This window comes from Artemia franciscana, chromosome 2 (assembly GCF_032884065.1).
Source record: "Artemia franciscana chromosome 2, ASM3288406v1, whole genome shotgun sequence".
Taxonomy (NCBI): domain Eukaryota; kingdom Metazoa; phylum Arthropoda; class Branchiopoda; order Anostraca; family Artemiidae; genus Artemia; species Artemia franciscana.
The window spans coordinates 58,409,590-58,430,331 of record NC_088864.1 but is presented as its reverse complement, the minus strand read 5'-3'; the positions used below and the strand labels follow the sequence as shown (position 1 = coordinate 58,430,331).

General features: G+C 34.7%; 1 protein-coding gene across 2 annotated transcripts in view; it reads left to right on the top strand.

The window, feature by feature from the left end:
* The window catches only part of LOC136043844 (multiple C2 and transmembrane domain-containing protein-like), a 202,613-nt gene that overhangs the window by 132,623 nt on the left and 49,248 nt on the right, over positions 1-20,742 (top strand). Inside the window, exons 12-14 of one of the 2 annotated variants that reach the window (XM_065728782.1) lie at positions 3,827-4,040; positions 12,583-12,779; positions 16,646-16,859. In XM_065728782.1, the coding sequence (XP_065584854.1) occupies positions 3,827-4,040; positions 12,583-12,779; positions 16,646-16,859 (625 nt within the window). The remainder of the gene's footprint in view (positions 1-3,826; positions 4,041-12,582; positions 12,780-16,645; positions 16,860-20,742) is intronic. The other variant, XM_065728783.1, reaches the window with a different exon arrangement.

The following is a 20,742-nucleotide window of genomic DNA, read 5'->3' as shown; positions in this document are numbered from 1 at the left end:
CTTTCTGACGACGTTATGTCAAGATTTTGTCTGGTTTTTCTTCTATTGTCAGGGTCTCTTCCGAGAACCTAATTCCGTGGCCAAGCTACTCGAGACTCTTGATCATGGTGAAAAATTCAGTACTTTCCAATTTTCTTGATCATGGTGGAAAAGTCAAAAACGTCAAAATTATGAATTGGATTGCCGATAAAGTATTAAAATTGCCAAATTCTTAAAAAAACATTAATTAAGCTTCCTTAATAGGAATTCGAGATAATAACAATGGGTTTTAAGAAAGGCAGATATTGTTTTGTCCAGCTTTCCATGTGTGTATGGAGTTTTTGATTGGTTTTCTCCAAATTACCATACAATTTTCTCCAAATTTATATGATCATAACAAAGACTGTTAAGAAGAAAAATATTTCCTAGACTTGGATTTTGTGGACGGTTTAATAGTCCTAGGATTTTTTAGGGTGCTAGAGGGAGACCAGGCTTGAAAATCAATGTCAAGCAGACTAAGTTGCACGTGTAATTAAAATAAGTAAGGACAGATAGGTGACGCTAGGTACCGAAAAAATTAAACGAGTTGGTACCAAGGCTTATTTGTGCAGTAATCAAACAGTTCGTGGTAACAAACTGTAGTAAAGAGCGACCCAGCTCAATAGTAATGGAAACCCTAAGAAAAAACAGAATTTTGATGCTAATAAATACATCAAAAGAATTGGATTTTTATGCTGATTTTAAATATATAAATTTCATCAAATTTAGCCTTACCCATCAAAAGTTTCTTTCGTTGTTTTTATAAGTAGAGTTGTGAGAAAGTGTCAAACTTTAGCGTAAAGGGCGGGGCGTTTAGGAGGGAACAGCCCCTTTCTTACACGAAGTAATTTCTTTTCGTTTTACGTTTTAATGCAGCTCCTTACTTTCTGTTGAAAAACACTTTTTTTTATTTAATATTAATAAGGACGGTGGACACAATGAAGATTCAAGAGGTAGAAGAGTTTAAACGCAGGATATTTTTTCTTTTAATTTTTTAGTTAAGAAAACTTTATTGGCAATATCAAAAGAACTGTTAGGCTGCTAAAGCCAGTGCTTGAAGTGATTAGGAGGCTTAAAACTGAGGTTTTAATTTCACTTGCTAAATAAGGTGCTTCGAAAGTTAAAGAATATGCACTGGACATTTTTCGGTTGAATTTTCTAATGAAAATCTTAAGGGATCGTTTAAGCAACTCTTTATTCAAGGACAAGTTCAATTGAAAATATGGTTCAACCCCGCTGTTGCTTTGATGAAAGAAATTTTAAAGTGGTTAGGCATTGTTTTGCGGATGATGGGCGATTAGCTGCAAAAACATTACTTTGACAATCTAGTTAGAGTCAAACGAAAAGTAAAATGAATATAAGAAGATGAAAGCTTAATTAAAGGGAACAGAGGCTGAAACTTTGTAGCGAGGAGGATGGATAAAGGGCACGCGTTACTGAGTTGACCTCAGGCGAATCCGTGTTTGGGGAAGCTTTCCATAGTAGTACCGTTCTTTATCCGTACAAAATCACATAATTGGCTGAAAAAGTTCCTTGATATAGATAGCGACACAAGGATCGCGTGAAATTTTTGTTGAACTTTATGGTTAATGTACAGTCACAGAAATAAGCACAAACATTATCCTTAGGAATCCATCCAAACAAAAAGTTATTCCTCTAGTCAAAAAAAAAAATGATTGACAAGGGTTCTCATTTTCAGATTAGGTAACTTTGGAGACTGAAAACTAGTCCCTAGGATCTGATATGCGTCATTTTATTTTGGAACTTCAGTTAACCTAAATATAACTACTATATCTAATCAAGTATTTTATAAGGTCGTTTTTAATTAAATTTGTGTATAGAGCATTCAGTGGATAATTCCTCCAAGTGCCTTTTTCTGGAAATATTGTTATTAATCTTGTTTGATAAATAGGAACCTTATATTAATAAGACTGGGGAGCTTTTTGTCCCATTCCGGGAATTTTGTAGACTGAATATTTTTAAACAGTGCGTTTAAGCTTGCTAAGATTTAAAAGAACGAATCGTATTGCAATTGAGACTCTAAAATGTAATCGCAAAATTTGTTGGTATCATATCACAGTTAATATGTATATTCATATTCTGCTTTACAGCTTGAAAATATATTTTGAAATTCAACGCCCCAAGTTCAGATAGGAGATTTTGGTTTGGCCCACTTTTTACCACATAACGCTTCCCATTCTACTTTAACTCCAATTTCATCCGATGTTCGTCAGTTGAGCCGATTTGATCGTTGTTGGTTGTTATGCTTTGATTTTTTTTTTCCTCGCTTTTTTTAACGAATCTATTTTGTTTATTTTTTTTCTTTGATTCCTGTCATTGTATTCTTCTTACTACTATAAAGACTATGTGATTGTTTTAATTGCAACCATCTAGTTTCGGCACAATTATAGCCTTTCCCTAATAGGCTAATTACCGTATTAGTGGTTACTTTTGTTCACAATACATTAATCTATTGTGAAACGTAATTTGCTGTAAAAAGTTATTGAAGACAAACTGTTTAGCATACTCGTTTGCAAAAGTTTGAAGCTATTTTTTAGTCTTACTTTATTTATGTACCTTTTGTAACCTTATATACCCTTTATAGGTACGGAGGGTATATGCCCTTATATACCCTCTGTACCCTTATGTTTCCTTATATAAGTGAAGCGAACCTTGAGTCATGGACCTTCCATTCTAGTTGACATATTATAAATTTGTTGAACAAAAACACCTTTTAAGTAGATTAAATAAAAAAAACAAGCTTTTCAACCGAAAGTAAGGAGCGACATTAAAACTTAAAACGAACAGAAATTACTTCGTATATGAAAGGGGCTGCTTCCTCATCAACGCCCCGCTCTTTACGCTAAATTTTGAATCTTTCTCTCAACTCTTCTTTTTAAAACAGTAAAAAACTTTAGCGCAAAGAGCGGGGCGTTGATGAGGAAGCAGCCCTGAAGGTTCCCAGGTAGTAACATATGCCTTAAATGACCAGAAGAGCAAGTATTTTCTCAATGACAAAATTAACGCTATTGTATGTCTTTTGAACTATGCCACATACATAAAAATTTATTTATATTATGTCTTTTGTATTTATAATAATTAAAAAAGCTGATTTCACAAAAGAGGTTATTTCAAAGAAAAATAAAGGGTTATATTAAACCTAAGATGAGCAAAAATGGAGTCAAACAATTTTTCAAGCGTAAAACCACCATTAATCCCCATCACTAAGTAAATGAAGCCCAAAATAAACAAAAATTACAATAAAACAATTACCGAGCCAAACTCAAAACGAACAGAAACTGAGAGGAGTGTGGCTGACGCCCCACCCGTGCCTTCTAAAGACTAGGATGTAATATGTACTATACTGAAAACAATCCTTATTTTAAGTTATATCTTTTTATTTCTGATGATATCGAAACAATAATCATAATCATAACCAAGTTTAATGAAAAAATAATAAAGGAATCTTAATTCACTGTTTAAAAAAAACACACTGATATTCAGTCCTGGAAGTCTTAATAATCTTGGATTATTAAAGCAGGTCGTACTTGTCTTGGTTGGGAGGATGTCATAAATAAAGATTTAAAGGAAATGGGAACTTCCTGGGAGGGTGTAAAAAGGGAGGCTTTAAATAGATTAGGTTGCAGGAGGAGCGTACAGAGCTGTGTTGGCCTCAGGCGGCTTGGTGCTGCAGTGAGTTATTATTAGTAGTAGTAGTATTAAAGTAAGGTTAATAATTCCTTTTAGAGATTAGGTTAATGTGCTATCACATTTTTAAGGGACAATAATACAGTTCTTTTTATTTTAGGTTTACTCTCGACCTATCAAAACTAGAACGTGAAACAACGCACAGGATACGACAAAACTTAGTTGTTGATCACAGCGATGGGTGCATATCTGACGTTGTGGGGACACTATTTCTGCTCTTAACAATTAGTGGTAGTACTTCCACGGAGTCTATATCTGATCTGACTGCCAATGAATCTAATTCTGATAGGTCGACTACATTAGCCAAAAGATACGTAAGTATTATAAAGTTTGTGTTCCAGAACTCAATCCAAGAGGAAAGGGAGATTACAAGGCTTATCCTTCAACGTTTAAAAAAATGTACTTCAATTCTACTGGCTTACTGTTGCACTTTTACCTGTTATTCATGTACTTTGCACCTTTAACTTTTACCTATTTTCATAAGCACCTTTTACTTTTAGCTATTACCTTTTTACTTTTACCTGATTTCGTGAGCCACCTTTTAATTTTACATATATTATCTTTGTACTTTTACCTATTTCCGTAACCCACCTTTTACTTTTACCTTTTTGCCTTTTTACTTTTACGTTTGTACTTTTCTCATAGTCCACCGTTTGCTTTTACCTATTTACCTTTGTAATTTTACCTTTTTACTTTTGCCTATTTTCGTAAGCAATCTCGTATTTACTTATTTTTGTAAGTCACTCTCATTATTCCTTACTTTTGGACATAAAATTACTCCAGCATGATAAAACTGGGTTAACTGATGGACATTAACTAGTGTGAGGCAAGTAAGTCTTGATAAACAACGAAATATAATTTCTGAAGATACAAATAATCCGTCTTTAATCGAAACTTTAAATAACAAGTTTCGATAACGCTTGATAAATCAAAAAAATTCGATTTTTATCCTGATTCTAAATATATAAAATCTATTAGTTTGGTATTACTAACTCTTAATATTGAATTAAAGGAAAAATTAAAGGAAGTTAAAGGAAATTATAGAATGTTAGAAAACTTGAAAGTTTCGTAATCAAAAACTGACTGAACTTAATAAAAAAAGGACTTTCCAGAAAAGGAGTTTTTCAAAAAAAGTAAAGACCGTATTAATCTTAAGATCAGCAGAAAAAAACCCAAAGGGAACAAAAATTAAACGAAAAATCATCAAACAGTTCGTGGTAACGAACTGTAGTAAGGAGCGACCCGGCTCAATAGTAACCAAAACTCTAAAAAATGGAATTTTTATACCAATAGCTACATCAAAAGAATCGCATTTTAATGCTGGTTTTAAATATGTAAGTTTCATCAAGTTTAGTCTTACCCATCAAAAGTTACGAGCCTGAGAAAATTTGAGTTATTTTAGAAAATAAGGGGAAACACCCCCTAAAAGTCATAAAATCTTAACAAAAATCACACCATCAGATTCAGCGTATCAGAGAACCCTACGGTAGAAGTTTAGAGCTCCTATCTACAAAAATGTGGAATTTTGCATTTTTTGCCAGAAGGCAGATCACGGATGCGTGTTTATTTGTTTTTTTGTTTTTTTTTTGTTGTTTTTTTTTTCCCAGGGGTGATCGTATCGACCCAGTTGTCCTAGAATGTTGCAAGAGGGCTCATTCTAACGGAAATGAAAAGTTCTAGTGCCCTTTTTAAGTGACCAATAAAATTGGAGGGCACCTAGGCCCCCTCCTACGCTAATTATTTTCCCAAAGTCAACGGATCAAAATTCTGAGATAGCCATTTTATTCAGGCGTAGTCGAAAAACCTTATAACTATGTCTTTGGGGACGACTTACTCCCCCACAGTCCCCGTGGGAGGGGCAACAAGTTACAAACTTTGACCTGTGCTTACATATAGTAATGGTTATTGGGAAGTATACAGGTGTTTTCAGGAGGATTTTTTGGTTTGGGGGAGGGGTTGAGAAGAGGGGGATATGCTGGGGGAACTTTCCTTCGAGAATTTGTAATGGGAGAAGAAAATTTCCATGAAGGGAGAGCAGGATTTACTAGCATTATTTAAAAAAAAAACAATTAAAAAATAAAAGTGAAAAAGCTTTTTCAGCTGGAAGTAAGGAACAGCAATAAAACTTAAAACAAACAGAAATTATTACCCATATGAGGGGCTCACCTCCTTCTAATACCTCGCTCTTTACGCTAAAGTATTTTCAGTAATTTCAACTACTTATTCTACGGCTTTTGTGATTCAGGGGGTCATTCTTAATGAATTGGGATAAAATTTAAGCTTTAGTGTAAAGAGCGAGGTACTGACGATGAGGCGAATCCCCTCATATATGTAATAGAAACATGAGAATACAAAAGTTCTTTACGTAAGCTAATTTATAAGTTACGTAAATCTTTTACCAATAAAAAAATTTGTAAAAAATTAAAAGTTCTAGTTGCCTTTCTAATTAACCAAAAAATCGGGGGGCAACTAGGCTTCGTCCCCCGCTCTTTTTTTCTCAAAATCATTCGATCAAAATTATGAGAAAGCCATTGAGCCAAAAAAAAAAATATGCAAATTTCGTTTTGATTATTCCTCTGCGGAGAGCCAAAATCAAAACATGCATTGATTCAAAAACGTTCAGAAATTAAATAAAAAAAAACAAGTTTTTTTTAACTGAAAGTAAGGAGCGACATTAAAACTTAAAACTCACAGAAATTACTTCGTATATGAAAGAGGCTGCTTCCTCATCAACGCCCCGCTCTTTACGCTAAAGTTTTTTACTGTTTTAAAAAGAAGAATTGAGAGAAAGAGTCAAACTTTAGCGTAAAGAGCGGGGCGTTGATGAGGAAGCAGCCTCTTTCATATACGAAGTAATTTCTGTGCGTTTTAAGTTTTAATGTCGCTCCTTACTTTCAGTTAAAAAAACTTTTTTTTTTATTTAATACCAAACAAAGATACAAGAGGTACTAATATAAAAGAATAAATAAATCTTAGAACAAGTAAAACTTAAATTGAATGTGCAAATCAACCTTAAAATAAACAAAAATCGTATTATGACGTTTTTGTCCTACTGCGGTATTTGCGCTTTACTGAAGACTATATGCGTCTTGAAAAGTCCCTGGAAAGAACAAATAAAATTCAACTGAACATTTTATATACAGTATAATGATAATAATTGTTGAAAGCTCAGCAGTTCAGTGTATTTTTTCTTGCTGTAACTATTATTTCTATTTTTATTGTTGTAACAAATACAAAAATACTTGCAATATAATTCGTTTTCAGGAAAGTGCAAATGACGCTTTAAATGCTCAATTTACAGTAGTTACATAAAAAAAATCTAGTACTTTTCTAGACTTTCCGACAATTTCAACAATATTATTTTTGCTTTTATTTTTTCTTCACTTATGGTCAGTAATTACTGCATTCTATCGATTTAAACTTCCTTTTCCTTCTCTCTGTCTCGCCTATCAATAACTAACTTTGTCTCTAGGGCGTTTTCCCATATTAGGAGATCCCTTAATTGCCAACATTTAAGTGATTGAATTGGCTTATTAATCTAAGCCTCAAGTTAGCTCCACCTTTTAATTAGTTAATATCAAACAGTCCGTGGTAAGGAGTGACTCGGCTCAATTGTACCAAAACTCTAAAAAAAAGCAATATAAATAACAATTAACACACAAGAAGAATTGGCCTTACATCATAAGAAAAGACGAATGCGTGTTTATTTGTTTTTGTTTAATTTTCCTCACGGGCGATCGTATTGAACTAATGGTCCTGGAAGACCGGGAAAAGATTGGGGCCTAATCGAAATGAAATCGAAAATTCTAATGTCCTGTTTAAGTCAAGAAAACCAACGGAGGACGAAAATCCCCCCTCCCTTTTTCCCCAATGACTTCTAACCAAAATGTTCAAATGGTCATTTGATTCAGCGTAGTTGATAGGTCTATAAAACTATGCTTCTGGAGATGACATAACCCTTCACGTCTTCCCTGAGAAAGGGTTAAACTTTTGCATTTGGTCCATTGTTAATACATAGTAGTCATCAAGGTCGTATCTAAGGGGGATAGGAATTTTGAACTCCCCCCTCACGAAACATTTTTGACGCATAAAAACGTAATAAAAATGAATATAAAGAAATTTTGGTGCGTTTTTAAAGTTTTTTCTAAGCCCTCCCCCCTAAAAAAAATCCTTTTTACCCCCCCCCCCCAAAAAAGAAACAAATGGATAGGTCATAGTAGTTGCTATTGGAAAATATACGGAAATTATTCAGAAATGGAGGAGTTTTTTGTGGGAGGAATATTTCCTAAGAGGTGAATTTTCCATCGAAAAAAGTTTCCAGAGAAAATTTTACTTGGGAGGTCTGTAAGATATGTAATTTTATGAGGGAGAACTATTTTAGGGAGCATTCTTAGCGCTCGCTCTCTACTCAAACATTTTAGTTTTTAGCCCAATTTCTTATGAATGATTCCTAAGACACAATGGCTTCTTAAATAGAATAAGAATTTCTTTTAGGGCACCAAAAACTTTAAGGTAACGAGTGAAGTTTAAGAAGGAGCCCCCCCCCTTTATTCCTCAGATATGAGTAATTTCTGTATATTTTAAGTTTTGATGTTGATAGTTACCTCCAATTGAAAGATCTATTTTTTAATCTAGTTTCTTCAAAGAATCATTTATTGATCTTAGAAATGCAATTCAACTGCTTTTGACCAGAACTACTATTTATTGGGATTTTTTCTGCGAACTCAAGATTTTAGTCCTTCACCTGGAACTTGGCAAAAAAACTCAGTCATTTTTGACATAAAGCACTACCCTGAAAATATTTAAGTATATTTTAAGTATATACTTATATATTATTATTTAACGCCTTCTGAATCTGGGGAGATGATCAAATTATTTAGTAACAGTTTTGCTTGGACCAGTCAGAATAACACACCTTTGTCATCTTTGATTATATTTGGAACTTATATTCGTTATTCATGTATTCCTCACTAAGGAGACTGCTTGTTACATTAAAATACAGAACAAACTTAAGGCTAAAAAAAGGAGAAAAATAGTACCAAGGGGAAAAACAAAAATAACGATAAAACGGAAAAAAGATACGAATGAGGCAATTTGCAATAACAATAGAAAATAATTTATCAAGTTTAAGGGTGAAGGAAAATCAAAGTATTATAAAATACAGAACAGCACTAGATAGATCGAATTAAAGTTGTTTTAGGACGAACTGGTTTAAAACAGTCAGGCATCAGGCATCAAAACTCAATACATCCCGTTGGGATAGGCGAGGATTTGACTTAACTAAGTAAGCGAAAACTATATTTTCTGTTGAAAAATAATGTCAATGTCTCTGAAGGTGCTTAACGCCTGATCCTCTCAACCAAATGCTAAATTATACAATTTTACCCACTCAATTTTGAACAAACGCAATACTATTAAGTTGGTCTTGAAAAGTTTACCTGTTCCTGGTAGGTACATGAAACACTAACTGAGTGACACACTCTCCTGTTCTGTAAGATTGAATGAGGCCAAACCTAAATATCAGGTATTTATCAATAACCAAAACTAGAAAGATTTAGTTTAGCAAACTAAAACCTTCAAACTTAACTAAGTGGGCTTGGAAATTTTTCAAAATCAATTTTGATATAGAAAAAACTCCCAATTTGAAAATTAGTTCATTATATTGTTAGGGACCTTGGCCCTGATTACCAGACAAATGTTCTTTTCTTTTTGTGTCTGTTGCTAAATTAGTTTATTATCACTATGGTACTCCCTCTGCCCCCATCTTCTTTTTACTTTGTAGTATTTGGTTTTTCCCTTTTACCGTGATATTTTTCTCGAAGACGGACTAATTAGCTTAAATAGTAGTTGCGCAGCAAGATGACTCATCTCTATTAAAAATGTGTTTTTGGACCCCAATAATTCTGGCTTGAGTGTCCACCTTGATCAAGGGGCTTTAACTACTGGACTCCAAATATCGGTTAAGTTGTCTTTGAAAACCATAACAAGTTAGTAGTGCCTTGAATGACAGGTGCAACCGAATACATATTAAACAATTGCGTGAAGAGCAAACTCTGATAGATCGCTCAGACTGACATCGTAAGCCCGCTTATTGGCAATCAAATTCGTAATGAACCTATCCACAATTTCCCCTTCAGGAATGTATTCCGTAGCTAGTCACTTAAGTTTGTTTTAAAGGACATTTTTCCTTAAAATCTACTAATTCGATTTTTTTTTTACATTCTTCCGTCTTAAGTCTGATATTATTTGACACTTTGACTTCTACGATTACAAAACGAATTTCTGGCGGGCTAAGCTTCGATACTTGTGATTTGAGCGTAATAAGCTATGCTGATGATTTAATCATGTTGAGTTTCTCATTGAGTGTACACCAGGAAAAAAGCTTGTATCTGGTTATAGCGCTATTGATCTAAAAGCTTATGGCCAGAAAACTGAATTTCTGGTTTTCAGCTCGGCGAAACAAGAGACACGAGCACCAACTGTATCCATAGATGATGTTATTATCGCACCGTCTTCTTCACACAAATATTTAGGTCTTCTGTGCGGCCGAGATAAGAAAACTACAAGAACTCTTTGCCTTGATACCCTTGCGTCTAACGTGTGAGTGAGCTATGCTAAAATAGCCCCACTGAAGTATTCGTACAATCGGCAAATTTTGGCGAGACTGTACAGAGCAGTGGCATTACCGCATGTCCTTTACCTTTCCCTGCTTTGGGAATGGTTCAAAGAAACAGAGAGACTGAAAGTTAGGTCCGCGTTATTTAGATATTAAATAAAAAAAAAACAAGTTTTTTTTAACTGAAAGTAAGGAGCAAAATTAAAACTTAAAACGAACAGAAATTACTTCGTATATGAAAGGGGCTGCTTCCTCACCAACATCCCGCTCTTGACGCTAAAGTTTGACTCTTTCTTTCAACTCTTCTTTTTAAACAGTAAAAAACTTTAGCGTAAAGAGCGGGATGTTGGTGAGGAAGCAGCCCCTTTCATATACGAAGTAATTTCTGTTCGTTTTAAGTTTTAATTTTGCTCCTTACTTTCAGTTAAAAAAACTTGTTTTTTTTTATTTAATTTCTGAACGTTTTTCAATCAATGCATGTTTTGATTTTGGCTCTCCGCAGAGGAATAATAAAAACGAAATTTGCATATTTATTATTTTTTTTTTGCTAAATGACTTTCTCATAATTTTGATTGAATGATTTTGAGAAAAAAGAGCGGGGGAGGAAGCCTAGTTGCCCTCCGATTTTTTGGTTAATTAAGATAAAGGCAACTAGAACTTTTAATTTTTTACGAATCTTTTTTTTTAGTAAAAGATATACGTAACTTATAAATTAGCTTACGTAAAGAAGTTTTATATTCTCATGTTTTTATTACATATATGAGGGGGTTCGCCCCCTCGTCAGTACCTCGCTCTTTACACTAAAGCTTAGATTTTGTCCCAATTCATTAAGAATGACCCCTGAATCACCAAAGCCGTAAAATAAATAGTTGAAATTACCAAAAATACTTTAGCGTAAAGATCGGGGTATTAGGAGGAGGTGAGCTCCTCATATGGGTAATAATTTCCGTTCGTTTTAAGTTTTAATGCTGCTCTTTACTTCCAGCTGAAAAAAACTTTTTCATATTTCTTTTTTCATTGTTTTTTTTTAATAATGCTAGTAAATCCTGCGCTCTCTTCATGAGAATTTTCTTCTACCATGACAAATTCCTCGATGGAAAGCTCCCCCAGCCTATCCCCCTATTCTCAACCCCTCCCCCCAACCAAAAAATCCTACTGAAAACGCCTACACACTTCCCAATAACCATTACTATATGTAAGCACTGGTCAAATTTTGTAACTTGTAGCCCCTCCCCCAGTGACTGTGTGGGAGTAAGTCATCCCAAAGACATAGTTTTTATGGTTTTTGACTATGCTGAACAAAATGGCTATCTCAAAATTTTGATCCGTTGACTTTAGGAAAAAAATGAGCGTGGGAGGGGGCCTAGATGCCCTCCAATTTTTTTGGTCACTTAAAAAGGGCACTAGAACTTTTCATTTCCGTTAGAATGAGCCCTCTTGCGACATTCTAGGACCACTTGGTCGATACGATGACCCCTGGGAAAAAAACAAAAACAAAAAAAAACAAACAAATAAACACGCACCCGTGATTTGTCTTCTGGCAAAAAATACAAAATTCCACATTTTTGTAGATAGGAGCTTGAAACTGGGTTCTCTGAGACGCTGAATCTGACGGTGTCATTTTCGTTAAGATCCTACGACTTTTAAGGGGTGTTTCCCCCTATTTTCCTAAATAAGGCAAATTTTCTCAGGCTCGTAACTTTTGATGGGTAAGACTAAACTTGATGAAACTTATATATTTAAAATCAGCATTAAAATGCGATTCTTTTGATGTAGCTATTGGTATCAAAATTCAATTTTTTAGAGTTTTGGTTACTATTGAGCCGGATCGCTCCTTACTACAGTTCGTTACCACGAACTGTTTGATTTGAAGTTTTTGATACGCATACCGCTATTCGAGAAAATTTATTTCTTTTGAATAAGTATCAAATTCCAGATCCCCATGAAGCTGTGGCAGAACAGGAAATTAATGTTAGAAAAGGTGCCCATGAGCACCTTCATGATTTACTGCCGTTGCGCGTCATATACGATCTATGAATGTATATAGTGAATGTAATTTAATCGTTTAATCTTGAAATATTTTTTTGTCTTTTTCTTTATACTCTGCCATGTTGTTGTTTTGATGGTGGGCTAAAATAAACTATTTATCTATCTATCTATCTTTCTTTAGCTAAAACTTATATATTTATGTAACCCAGGAATAATAACTTTAATTAAAATAAACAAATTAAATTTTTTAGGGCTTGTTACGAACGTTCCGAAATCTACGAGATGTTGGACATCTAACTGTTAAAGTCTTCCGCGCTCGGGGGCTCGCTGCTGCTGACATTGGAGGAAAATCGGATCCTTATTGCGTCTTAGAGTTGGACAATGCAAGGTTGCAAACTCAAACAGAATACCGAACCCTGACTCCAAACTGGTATAAGATATTTACCTTGTAAGTTTATCGATATTATGAATAGAATAATCAGAGATAAGTCCTTTATCAGGTGTCCTTGTGACTGAATGAATTTCGCATTTTTTATTTTTCATTGTTTAGGATGATGGTAGCCATTCTGGTTTGTAATCAAACTGTTAATTAAAAAGTGTGGTGCATAAAAAATTAATAAACAATCGTAATCTAAACCTGAAAGTTGTGAATAATAGACATTATAAAAAACATTTTGCACGCTAATTCTAGATGTTTGACATTCGATGTGTTTGAGTTATCAATAATAAGTTGAAAGTAAAAAAAATTCATAATTTTAAAAAGCACGGAGACATTCTTAAAGAGAGGTGTGATCAATTTCACAATGTCTGAAAGCCCTGCAATGGAGGTTTTCAAGTCGTATCTACAAAAACACGACATTTTGTATTTTTCCTAAGAATGATAGTCACCAGTAAATGGTCATTATTACTATGCATTCCTCGGTAGTGACCGAACCCCCCCCCCCCCCCCAAAAAAAAAATAAAATAAATCTTCTGGTAATAGACTATGGGAAGAGGGTTCACTAAAACGGAAATTTAAATTCATAATGCACTCGAAGGATTGACTTCTGGCTTTTCGTCCTGCAAATAATTATGTTGGTCCCAATTAAGCTAATTTTCACCACTAAGTAAAAGTTTGGAGAGAGCCAATTGATTTAAAACTATAAAGAAAAACTCTTTGAACAACCTTCCAGAATCAAAAACCACGCTGTCATACAATGAGACATTCGTTCTAAGTATAAACAACCTCCATTTAGCCTCCCTACTCTTTATGCTAAAGTTTCAGCTATTGATCATATCCTCTGAAAGGCATAACTTAAATTTTAGCTTGACGAATGGGAGCAGAGGAGAGGGGTAATGATGAAAAAAAAAACAATGTCCTTTTATACTAATATGTGGATGCAAAATATAGGCACTGACAAAACAGCTTAAGAAACGAATACAAGGTTTAGAAAATAATTGGCTCTGATGGATCCCGGGAGTCTACTGATCTGACAGAATTACGAACACCTCCATACGTGAAAGAACAAATCGACCTTTGATAGCGCAGAAGATTCTAAGTAGGAGATGGGCTTTATGGTCCTTGTAGGTGATGGTGGGCTCCCCCATGTGCGGTACTGCCCCTCTCCCCTAAGGTGTGGACGGCAGAACATGACGCTTGATCAAAGCTAGAGAAGAGTGCTAAACTGGCGGGAATATCTTTGGAAGGCTTGCGGCTGCTAGCTCTTTAGATTACGTCGTATAGGGGCAACTTGTTATCTTATGAGCCATCCAGCTTAAGAGTACCTAACTCTAAGTAAGTTACTTTCCTTCTTAACCATTCTTAATCCTGGCCATTACTGTAGATTCTATACACGGCTATAACCCATATTCTCTAGGCTTTGCAGGCTCAGGCTTGTCACGAAAATATGGTAAAAGTTGGAGCATATATCCTGTGAGAAGTCGGTAACCCCATTGCTGGCGATCAGAGGTCTGCACCAGCTGTAAAATTTTAACATTCCAAGGTCAGCAGTATTTTAATCAGCCTTAGAGAAATCAAAAATGGAATAGTCTAACTATATGTTTGATTTGTGTATTTCCTTTACAAAATAAAGTTGCTTTTCGTTTGTAGATTAAATAAAAAGAATAAGTTTTTTAACTGCAAGTAAAAAGAGACATTAGAACTTAAAACGAGCTTAAATTATTCCGTATATGAGAGGGATTGTCCCCTTCGCAACGCCCCGCTCTTTACGCTAAAGTTTGACTCTTTGTCACACCTCTACTTTCAAAACAATAAAAAAAAACCTTAGCGTAAAGAGCGAGCCGTTGCGAAGGAGACACAGCCTTTCATATACCAAATAATTTCTGTTCTTTTTAAGTTCCAATGTTGCTCCTTACTTAAGGTTAAAAAAAAACTTGTTTTTCTCATTTAATCTCTGAACTTTTTTGAATTAATGCAGGTTTTGATTTTGGCTCATCGCACATGAATAATTAAAACGAAATTTCCATATTTTTTTTTTTTGCTAAATTGCTTTCTCATAGTTTTGATCGGATGATTTTTATGAAAAAAAGGGGTGGGGGAGGAGGCCTAGTTGCCTTTCAATTTTTGGCTACTTAAAAATGCAACTAGATTTTTGTTTTGTACGAATGTTTTGTTAGTAATAAACATACGTACTTTACGAATTAACTTACGTAACGAACTTCTATATTTATGTATTTTTATTACGTATATGAAGGAGTTTGCCCCCTCTTCAATACCTCGCTCTTTACACTAAAGCTTGAATTTTATCCCAAATCTTTAAGAATGACCCCTGAATCACAAAGGCCGTAGAATAAATAGTTGAAATTAGTAAAAATACTTTAGCGTAAAGAGCAAGGTATTGTGGAAGAGACGAACGCCCTTATATACGTAATATTCTAGGTTCCTTCTAAGTTCTGATGCTACTCAATACTTCCAGGTGAAAAAAAAAATTATTTATTGTTTCATTTTTTTAAGTAATGCTAGAAATTCCTCGCCCCCTTCATGGAAATTCTCATCCCTCGTGGTAAACTCTTCCATGGAAAGATCTTCCCACATAATCCTCCCGACCCACCCCCACCCCAACATGAAAAGGTCCCCCTGAAAACGTCTGTATACTTCATAATAACCGTTACTGTATGTAAGCAATAGTCAAAGTTTGTAACTTGTGGCCCCTCCCACGGGGACTGTGAAGGAGTATGTCGTCCCCAAAGACATAGTTATCATCTTTTTTGACTACGCTGAACAAAATGGCTATCTCAAAATGTTGATCCGCTGACTTCATTATAAAAGTGAGCGTGGGAGGGAGCCTAAGTGCCCTTTAATTTTTTTGGTCACTTAAAAAGGGTACTAGAACTTATAATTCCCGTTGGAATTAGCTCTCTTGCAACATTCTAGGACCACTGGGTCGATACGTTCACCCCCGGAAAAAAAAAAAAAAGCTAATAATCACGCACCCGTGATCAGTCTTCTGGCAAAAAAGAAAATACAAGATTCCACATTTTTGTAGATAGGAGCTTGAAACTTCTACAGTGCGGTTTTCTGATACGCTGAATGAGATGATGTGATTTTATGATGGTGTGATGATGTGATGATGGTGTGATTTTATGACTTTTAGGGGTGTTCACCCCTATTTTCCAAAAAAATGTAAATTTTCTTAGGCTCTTATCTTTTGATGGGTAAGATAAATTGGATAAAACTTGTATATTTAAAATCAACATAAAAATATAATTCTTTTGATATAACTATTAGTATAAAATGCCGTTTTTTAGACTTTAGTTTACTATTGAGCCGGGTCGCTCCTTACTACAGTTCGTTACCACGAACTGTTCGCAAACATGCGTTGAACACTGATAGAACATAATTCATAAGTGTTTAATTGAAATACTTTCAATTTTATAATAATTTGAAAACTTTTTGTTTGTTTAGAAATCGCTACTTTAGCAAGTTCTTACTTGTTTTGAGAAGGAAGGGATTATTCCTTATGAAAGTGTCGCTATTCCTTTATTATACAACTAAAGTTAGCATCATTCCCTAATAAATTGTGGAAACCGAGGAATGAACCGGAATAAGGCTTTCCTAATAAAACAGGCGTTAATAGAATTGTTTCTCTCTGGTGCCAAAGAGGGTTGAAAAATTTTGCGTTGCCTTGTTACAACCACTCAGGAGACGGAGAAGATTCCAAAATAGCGACAAAAGAAGCAAAAACAGATCAAACATAACTTTCAAATTAATACCAAAACCTCAAAAGTATGAAAAGTATAATTTATTAGTTTGGCCCTGAATGGCAATTTTTTACGGTTAAAAAAATGGAATTTATTTATCATTTTTTTTCTAAGCCAGGTGAAGGACATAAATAGCGCTTTGGAAGTAACTGTTTACGATGAAGATCGTTCAAGACGTTCAGACTTCCTTGGAATGATTGTGATCCCTCTTTTACGTATTAACAACGGAGAGCGTCGTTGGTTCACTCTCAAAGATCGTACTCTAAGGACAGTGGCAGAAGGAAATAACCCAGAGATACTGCTAGAGCTATTTGTCGAGTGGAATTCGGTAAGTCTGGTCAGTTTAGTCATGGTGCACGGGGTCAAGATCTCAAAATTTCAAGTAGTCTGTCTATGCCATCTCTTCTAAAATATGACCACAAAATTGAACTATGTTTTGACTCTAAAAAACAAGCTATTTATGATTGCGCTCTTAGTTTGGAAATTAGCCAGAGAGAAATTTGCGTCACTAGACATAAACTTGTGACATAAGACATTTTGCGTAACATGTTGGACGAGAAATGTTGTCGAAACATTAAATTTAGACTTGTCAAAAACACAAAATATTGCAACCCTTCACTTAAAAGAAAAGTATAAGTTTAAGTTACCGAGTTTGAAACGCACATTTTTTGTAGCTATGTTACCTGGCCTTTTCCTATTCTAACTTGATGAAAATGCTAGTATAAGGTTTGTCTGTAGGTTAAAAGGGAGGGAGTGGAGGAATAAAGGTCCAGAAATTTCAAAAAACAGCAATCTCAAGCTTTGCTTCTAATTTTATTTTAGTTTTCAATATTCTTCTTTACATTTGTTTCAGCATATTAGGCTTCCAGTTTTAAGGGGTATGAGAAAAAAGTCTAAGAGTTTTACTCAGAAATTTGGTGGTGTTTGACTCCTTCTCTCAATTCTACTTTAATAAAAAAGTAAAAAATTTAGCGTAAAGAGCGGGGCATTGAGGAGGGAACAGCCCCTTTCATATACGGAGTAATTTCTGTTCGTTTTAAGTTTTAATATCGCTCCTTACTTTCAGTTAAATAAACTTGTTCTTTTATATTTAATTTCTGACCGTTTTTGAATTAATGCATGTTTTAATTTTGGCTCTCTGCACATGAATAATTAAAACGAAATTTGTATATTAATTTATTTTTATGGCTAAATGGCTTTCTCATAGTTTTGACTGGACGAATTAGAGAAAAAAGGAACGAGGGAGTTGGCCTGTACCCTCCAATTTTTTGGTTATTTCAAAAGCAACTAAAACTTTTAAATTTTTTTACGGATGTTTTTATTATTAAAAATATACATAACTTACGAATTAACTCACGTAACGAACTTCTATATTCGTATGTTTTTATCACGTATATGAGGGGGTTCTCCCACTCTTCAATACCTCATTCTTTACACTAAAGCTTAAATTTTGTCCCAATTCCTTAAGAATGACCCCTGAATCACAAAGGCCGTAGAAAAAACAGCTATAATTAATAAAATCACTTCAGCGTAAAGAGCGAGGTATTAGGAGTAGTTGAACCCCTCATATGCGTAATAATTTCTGCTCGTTTTAAGTTTTAGTGCTGTTCCTTACTTTTAGCAGACAAAACTTTTCATATTTATTTTTTCATTGTTCTTTAAAAAGATGCTAAAAAAATCCTGCGCCCCTTTCATGGAAACTTTCTTTCCCCATGACAAATTCCTCCATGTAAAGTTCCCCCATATAACCCCCTCCCCTCAAACCCTTCCCCAGCCAAAAAATCCCCCTGAAAGTGTCTGTAAACTTCCCAATAGCCATTACTATATGTAAACATTGGTCAAAGTTTGAAATTTGCAGCCCTCCCACAAGGACTGTGGGAGAGTAAGTCGTCCCCAAGACACAGTTATTAGGTTTTATGACTATGCTGAATAAAATGGCTATCTCAGAATTTTTATCCGGTGACTTTGGGAAAAGTTGAACGTGGGAGGGGGCCTAGGTGCCCTCCAATTTTTTTGGTCATTTAAAAAAGGAACTAGAACTTTCAATTTTCGTTAAAATGAGCCATCTTACGACATTCTAGGACCACTAGGTCGATACGATGGCCCCTGGAAAAAAAACAAATAAACACGCATCCGTGATCTGTCTTGTGGCAAAAAATGCAAAATTCCACGTTTTTATAGATAGGAGCTTGAAATTTCCACTGTATGGTTTTCTGATACGCTAAATTTGATGGTGTGATTTCCATTAAGATTCTATAACTTTTAAGGGGTATTTCCCCCTATTTTCTAAAATAAGGCAAATTTTCTCAGGCTCGTAACTTTTGATGCGTAAGTCTAAACTCAATGAAACTTATATATTTAAAATCAACCTTAAAATGCAATTCCTTCGATGTAACTATTGTTATAAAATTTTCGTTTTTTAAAGTTTTTGTTACCAATGAGCCGGGTCGCTCCTTGCTACAATGAGTTACCACGAACTATTTGATTACTTGTAGATCCTGGTAAGTTCTTACGAGCGGTGTTGACATCCTCACAGTGTTGAATATAGTGTGTATAGGAAAGTGATCAGATGTGTCACTAGTGGTGACTGAAACCGTCGCCGGAGAAAAAATGTTGTCAATCAGTGATTGTGTATTTTCTGTTACTCTGGTTGGAATCGTAGTTGAAAGGAAAAGGTAAGATCCTGACATGATAGACAGAAGATCCATTGAGCTGTTTGTTAGAGGAAACGCTAGATTAATGTTAGACTCACCAATAATGATCACATCTTGGTTCTGGTTTCCTATCAGCCGTAAAATCTGAATTAGTATTATCCATAAAAGCAGAAACAGAACCTGATGGTGGGTGATATATTTCTCCATTCAATATCTTTTTCTTAAAAGGCACATACAGCTCAAGGAAAAGTGATTGAAAAATGCCTTCTACATTCCGGCTCAGTTGGTTGTTAATATGGACAACATATTCATTCCTCGCATAAATAGCCAATCCTCCTCTGCAAGCTTCTTTTCTATGTAGAAACTTTGGTGTATAGCCTGGGATATCTAGGAGGCTATCCGTTTGTCCCGTAAAGAATGTCTCACGTAATACAATTATGTCGGATTGCAGTTGTTGGCACATTGATGTTAATTCCGTAAACGACGAATATAGTCCTTGACAGTTAAGTTGAAGCACAGAGAACTGACAGTCAAGGCGTTCCTTCGTCAGATCTATTAAATCAACATATTTACTTCTAGGAAATTTACTTTCACTAAATAACGGCATTTCATCTTTATTACTTGTCTTTTCATCCAAATTTTTTCTCCAAATCCAAGAAAGAATTCTCTAAATGTTTTAATTGGTTATAATTTTGTGGTAATGAAGAGGTGATTAACCCCTGAGATGAACAATAGGAACACATTACTTGCCTAATAATTTCCAGGGGACAAGGCCATATCTTGGAGTGAAGCAAAAGCTATGAGAAATACACACATCCGTAAGAATTATTTGAACAGTGCCCCTAGCATGCCCCCCTTGTGTGAAATATATAGCCCAACGTAGATTTTACTGCTAAAAGTAAAAGTAAAGTAGTTTTACTGCTGATGATGAACACTGTATATGTGTTCGAAATATCCAGTTAAATAATTTTATATCTATTCACTGTCAATAAAAAGGTATCATCCCTATTTTGAAAAAGTTTTACTGCTGATGATGAACACTGTATGTGTGTTCGAAATATCCAGTTAAATAATTTCATATCTATTCACTGTCAATAAAAAGGTATCATTCCTATTTTGAACTGTTTTACTTTTATATAGCCCAAATTATGCAAGTCCAGTGCATTCTATCACCCGTCACTTATCTTTGTGGCTATGAAAGTGGTTATCTGAGATCTAATCTAAGCAGAATTCTTGATTGTGTTTTCGTTTAATTAACAAGTACCCAAATCAAAGCTAATCCAAGTCAAAAGCGGTATTATAAATTAGCGTTGTGAAGTTGAGAATGAAATGGTGCTTTAAAATTCATGTGAATTGTCTGTCATCTCTGCGGTGGACAGCAGGATTGCCCTGGAGGGTGGGATTATTTGTCCTATGTGTATACCATTTTCAGTGTATTTGTAGGCATCTTCTAAGTTTTAGAGGTAACATTGGATGATATTCCGTTGGTATTCTCACGTTTTATATTATTAAATTTTAATGAACAAAAAATAACTGGGAAAGAAAATAAGCAAAATA